This window comes from Pediculus humanus, genomic scaffold, assembly GCF_000006295.1.
Source record: "Pediculus humanus corporis 1103172108318 genomic scaffold, whole genome shotgun sequence".
NCBI classification, from domain to species: domain Eukaryota; kingdom Metazoa; phylum Arthropoda; class Insecta; order Psocodea; family Pediculidae; genus Pediculus; species Pediculus humanus.
The window spans coordinates 2718410-2723827 of record NW_002987887.1 but is presented as its reverse complement, the minus strand read 5'-3'; the positions used below and the strand labels follow the sequence as shown (position 1 = coordinate 2723827).

Genomic DNA, 5418 nt, shown 5'->3' with positions numbered 1-5418 from the left:
GATGTTTAACAATATTATGGATTTTTTAAATTTAAATTAAGCAACTGTGTGTTTCATGAACAAACCTTGTTCTTCCAGTTTCTTTATCGAGTACTCTAGTAAAAGTATTTTGTTGTTTTTCCCATTCCTCCTTTGTCATCGGAGCCAAACTTTTAGATTTTTCTTGTAGAATTTCATTAATTAATGATTTATCGGGACCCTCCTCATTTTTTTTCAAAATCAATTCTTTATTCACTTCATTTTTTAATAATTTCAATGCTTTTTTTTCCTTTTTTTTTCGTTTTTCTTTCTTTTTTATTTTCTTAAGTTTTTTCTTTAATTTTCTCCTGATTTCTTCATCTATAGAAGAAATCGAAGAATTTGAACTGCTCGTTGTTCTTTTACGTTTTTTTTTATTTTTATGCTTCTCTGAATTCTTTCCCATTCAGGTAAAAATAAATTATTAAACAAAAGAAATAATGTAAATAGAATAATATGATTTATTTTCTAACATTTTTAAAAATTATTTTTTTTATAATTACATAAAAAAAAAAATTAACTTTGACAAACAAATATTGCTCTCGTCTGTAAATTTACAGTAAATGGAAGTAAAATAAGCTAATAAATAATTATTATTGTACTTTTTCTTAAAAGTAATTTTAAATTGATATAAAATTTTCGTTTTTTAAAAATTAATCATTATTATTATTATATCCTTTTTAACTGAAAATTCTTTCGGCGAACGAATAAACTAATGGTTTATGTTTCAAGAAAAAAAAGTTTTGAAACTGTTTGAAAACTTTTCTTTTAATATGATTGACTTTGAACGCCCTGTTTGACCCGGTCATTTAAAAGTCAACAGCTGAGGTGATTTGTTGAGAAAGTTGTGTTGAAAATTATTTATTACAAAAAAAATATTTTTTTTTATATCGTAAGTATTAAAATTTAATTAATTTTCTTTTTTTTTTCAAAATTTTTTTCGCTGTAAAAGTTTTATTATTTATTAATAATATTTAATAATAGAATTTTAAAAATATTTTTATAATTTTACATTGTAAACTTATGTTTCATATACTTTGTACTTAATTTAAAAATTTTTAATTTTCTTAGCCCTTTTTAAATACATTAGATTTTATAGTTATGCAATTAGTTAAATAAAATAATTTTACATAGCAGAGTTAATAAATATATAATTTTTTTTGTATTACAATAAAAAAAATAAAAATTAATTGAAATTAATTTTATTTCCACTACTACACATTTATTAATACTGAATGTTAACCAAAGTTCATTTATTGCAAATAAATTATTATTATCTATATTTAGCAAATTTATAATCGAATGGCACAATATATTAATCTTTTAAATGTATTCAAAAATTTAAAGAGCTGTAGGGAAAACATTTTGTTGTTAAAATTTTTAAAAAAATTATCATTAACTGATTAAACAACTTCAATTTAAAATTATACACTGCATAATTTTTTTTAAATTTAATTTTCAAAATTGTAAGAAAAAAATAATTTTTATCGACTCGTAAAGTTGCAAAATGTATTAAATTGATATTTCTAAAAACAAACCAATTATGCAAGTGCTAAAAAATTAATTTAAATTAAATTTAAATTAAAAAATTTCTTTTTCGAATATAGAGTATAAGCTAGATGCACATTATCGCAAGGTTTACAATCCATAAATTTACTTAATTAATTAAAAATGTTTTTTTTTTTTTGAATTTAGTATTTAAAACATTATTATTAAAAAAAAAAAAAAAGAAGCCAAAACCCAAAAACTAGGTTATTTATAGCTTGAAAATAAAAGAAAGTTAAATTTTTATAATTAAAAAAATAAAAAACATATATATATAGAAATTTCAAATGTGATCATTTCGTAAAATCAATTCTCGAAAACAATTTAACCAAATTTGTAATCACCCATAAGTTTAAAAATTGAAAATTTTTTTTTTTTTGTTTAAATCTAAAGAAAAATATTATTTAATAATTTTTGCAATTCCGACTGATAAGCTTTCATATTTTTAAATGCTTAATTAAATTATTAAAGTCAAGGACTTGATCTAGTGATGTAGAGACCCCCAGGGGTTTAATTTCATTTCATATTATTATTACAAGTGATTTAACTTTTTTTCTCGATGCAAACAAACAAATCAAGTTTATGTTAACAAGGTATATATTATACCAAAAAAAAAAATGTTAATTTTAAAAATTTCTCTTTCTTAAAAAAAGAAAGTTTTCCAATGAAGTCTTTATTACCTAATATTGATTTTTAACATAATTTACTCAACAACAAAAAAATTCGATTAGGACATTAAACCTCAGTTAATTTTGCAATGTTTCACGGTTATTACAAACTAATTATTGTTAATTTAAAAAATGATATAAACTTACCATTTTTTTTTATGTATAATGATTCACTTTTGTAAACGAATAACCGAAAGTTAAACTTTGTAAAAATAATAATAATAGCGATCACAACAATTTAAACAGAATTCACTATTTAAAAATAATATTAAAAAAAAATTTTTCTTTCAGTTATAATTCAACATGTCTACTCACTTCAATTACCCTCCGTTAGCTTTGCAAGAGGAATTGAAAAAAATTGCAGAAGCCATCGTGTCACCTGGTAAAGGAATTTTGGCGGCAGATGAATCTACTGCAACGATCGGTAAACGGTTGAGCGAAATCGGAGTTGAAAACATCGAAGAAAATAGAAGAAAGTGAGTATTATATATAAATACTGAAAAAAAAAAAACAATTATTATTATCTTATTTTAAATATTAACTCGTTTAAGAAAAAACAAAAAGAATTTTCCCGACATTTTAACCGGTTTACAAAACTGGAAAAATTAAGAAAAACTTATCGTCTGCTTCATTCCTCTCTTTTAATTAATATTTTACTTCCGCTTTATAATTAACATTTAGTCGAAATATGTAAATCTTTTACCTTTTTTTCTTTTTTTTTCTTCTGTATCTTAATTATTTCTTAAAAGGAAAATAAAATTAAAAATTGGCATGCATCGTAAAATAATAATAATAATAATAAACTTTTCTTTTACAATAGCATTTTTCTTTCCTTTTTTTTTTTTTTAACCGACTTTATATGTAAGAAGAAGGCGCAAAAAAAAGAAAAAATTTAAATTTAAATTAAAATTTAAAAGTAATTTGGCCCTAGAACTTACATATGTATAAAAAATTATGTTGACCAGATATCGTCAGCTATTGTTTTCTTTTGCGCCCGAACTAGTCGAGAATCTCAGCGGAGTAATACTCTTCCATGAAACCGTTTACCAAAATGCAGACGACGGGACTCCCTTCATCGAACTCCTACGCCAGAGAAATATTATTCCTGGCATTAAAGTCGATAAAGGCGTTGTTCCTTTGTTTGGAAGCGAAGACGAATGCACAACCCAAGGTAAATGAATTGGTGGTTCGGTTCTTTTCCCATACTTTTCCCTCCCTGTCCCAAATAGAAAATTTGAAAATGTTTGTGTATATATATATAAAGGAAAAGAATCGATCCACCAAAACAAATATTAATTTCAATTTATTTTACGTTTTTTTTTTTTTTTTCTTTCTCTTTCTCTCTCTCTCTCTTCTTGTTGTTCTTCTTTCGTTCTTCTTTATCGTACCACGAGGCTTCGTCAACTTCTTTTTACCAGCGCACCCGGACAATTGGGAAAAAATATTTCGGCCGTTATTCTTTTCCACGAAACTCTTTATCAAAAAACTGCCGATGGAAAACCATTCGTTCAAGTTCTTAAAGAACAAGGAATCATTCCTGGAATAAAAACCGATAAGGGAACGGTTCCGTTGTTCAACACCGAAGGGGAAACTACAACCCAAGGTTTGACAATCGAGGGATTAGATAAATGTGATAAATCGGTCGGAGGGGGACAAACTTTTACCTTTTTCTCTTTCCTTTTTCACTTTCCTTTTTTCCTTTTTTTCTTCTCTTTTCATTCAATTAAGGAGCGTTTGTTTGTGTTTGTGATGAAAATTTCACAAAATGTCCTGTGAATCTGTATTGTAATAGTAATCATCAGATTAATTTCAAAATCTTTTATTGGTCATCTAAATGTCATCATTATGAGGAAATTTATGTTTATCATGACGTCATCACCGTTGTTTACTTTTCGACTGTTTTTCCTGTTGGAATATGTAACCTTCTCGTATATCCTTGGGATAATGTTGCATAACATGATTGTTAACTTTTTTGCCTTGTTCACATGGGATATTTATTTATGTATGTGCTTGTCTTGTATATACATTTCATTCTAATACTTTAAGCTTTTTTCTGTAAATGAAAAAAAAAAAAAAACAAAAAAACAAAAATTTTTTATGCTTTTACAATTAAATTAAAATTTACTAAAAAAAAAAATTGTTTGCAATTTAGGATTAGACGATTTGGCTCAAAGATGTATTCAGTACAAAAAGGATGGATGTCACTTTGCAAAATGGAGATGCGTTCTTAAAATTGGACCCAACACTCCATCGGCTCAGGCAATCAACGAAAACGCAAATGTTTTGGCTCGTTACGCATCCATATGTCAAGCCAACAGGATAGTGCCTATCGTGGAACCCGAGGTTACAATTAATTTATATAAAATAATTTTTAAACGGAAAATAAAAAATAAAAAGTTGATGACAGTTTTACCATTTTTTCTGTTTTCAGGTTTTACCCGATGGCGATCACGATTTAGAGAGAGCTCAAAAAGTGACAGAAACAGTTTTAGCCGCCGTATACAAAGCTTTAAACGATCATCACGTGTATTTGGAAGGAACTTTGCTTAAACCGAACATGGTCACACCGGGTCAATCGTGCAAAACGAAATACACGGCGGAAGATGTAGCAAAAGCAACGGTGACGGCTCTTCAAAGAACGGTTCCAGCAGCAGTTCCAGGTCGTAATTTTTCACCGTTACGATCGTTTAACGTTCGGTAACGTTCTGACAATTAATTGATTTTTTTTTTTTTTTTTTTATTCACAGGGATAACTTTCTTATCCGGTGGTCAATCCGAAGAAGAAGCTTCCGTACATTTAGATGCTATCAACAGATATCCGGGAAAGAAACCTTGGGCTTTAACTTTCAGTTACGGACGTGCCTTGCAAGCTTCCGTTCTCAGAGCCTGGGAAGGAAAAGATGAAAACGTTAAAACTGCTCAAGACGAACTCGCCAAACGTGCTAAGGTAATGATGATGATGATGATGATGACGATGATGTTAATAAGAAGAAATCATTTAAAGCGTACAAAAAAATTGATTTTTTGCACGAGTTTTACCTTTTTTTTTTCTGTAGCTTCAAACTATCAATTAATAGTTTTTCTTTTTTAGGCCAATGGTCTTGCATGCGTTGGCCAATATAGAGCCGGCTCTGTCTTTAGTTTGCAAGGAAACAAATCAAACTTTGTGCAACAGCACACTTATTAA

General features: G+C 27.2%; 2 protein-coding genes across 2 annotated transcripts in view; one reads left to right on the top strand and one right to left on the bottom strand.

Annotated features, from left to right (window-relative positions):
- Positions 1-424, bottom strand: part of Phum_PHUM609030 (uncharacterized protein) — a gene marked incomplete at both ends in the record, with an annotated part of 1748 nt that extends 1324 nt beyond the window's left edge. The window contains one exon of the mRNA XM_002432965.1: positions 66-424. Coding sequence (XP_002433010.1) covers positions 66-424 — 359 coding nt within the window. The remainder of the gene's footprint in view (positions 1-65) is intronic.
- A 2110-nt stretch (positions 425-2534) lies between these two features.
- Phum_PHUM609020 (Fructose-bisphosphate aldolase, putative) lies at positions 2535-5418 on the top strand (the record flags this gene model as incomplete). Its single annotated transcript, XM_002432964.1, has 6 exons — positions 2535-2707; positions 3197-3402; positions 4384-4574; positions 4663-4891; positions 4979-5178; positions 5323-5418. 6 exons carry the CDS (start codon positions 2535-2537, stop codon positions 5416-5418), a joined length of 1095 nt encoding a protein of 364 aa, XP_002433009.1.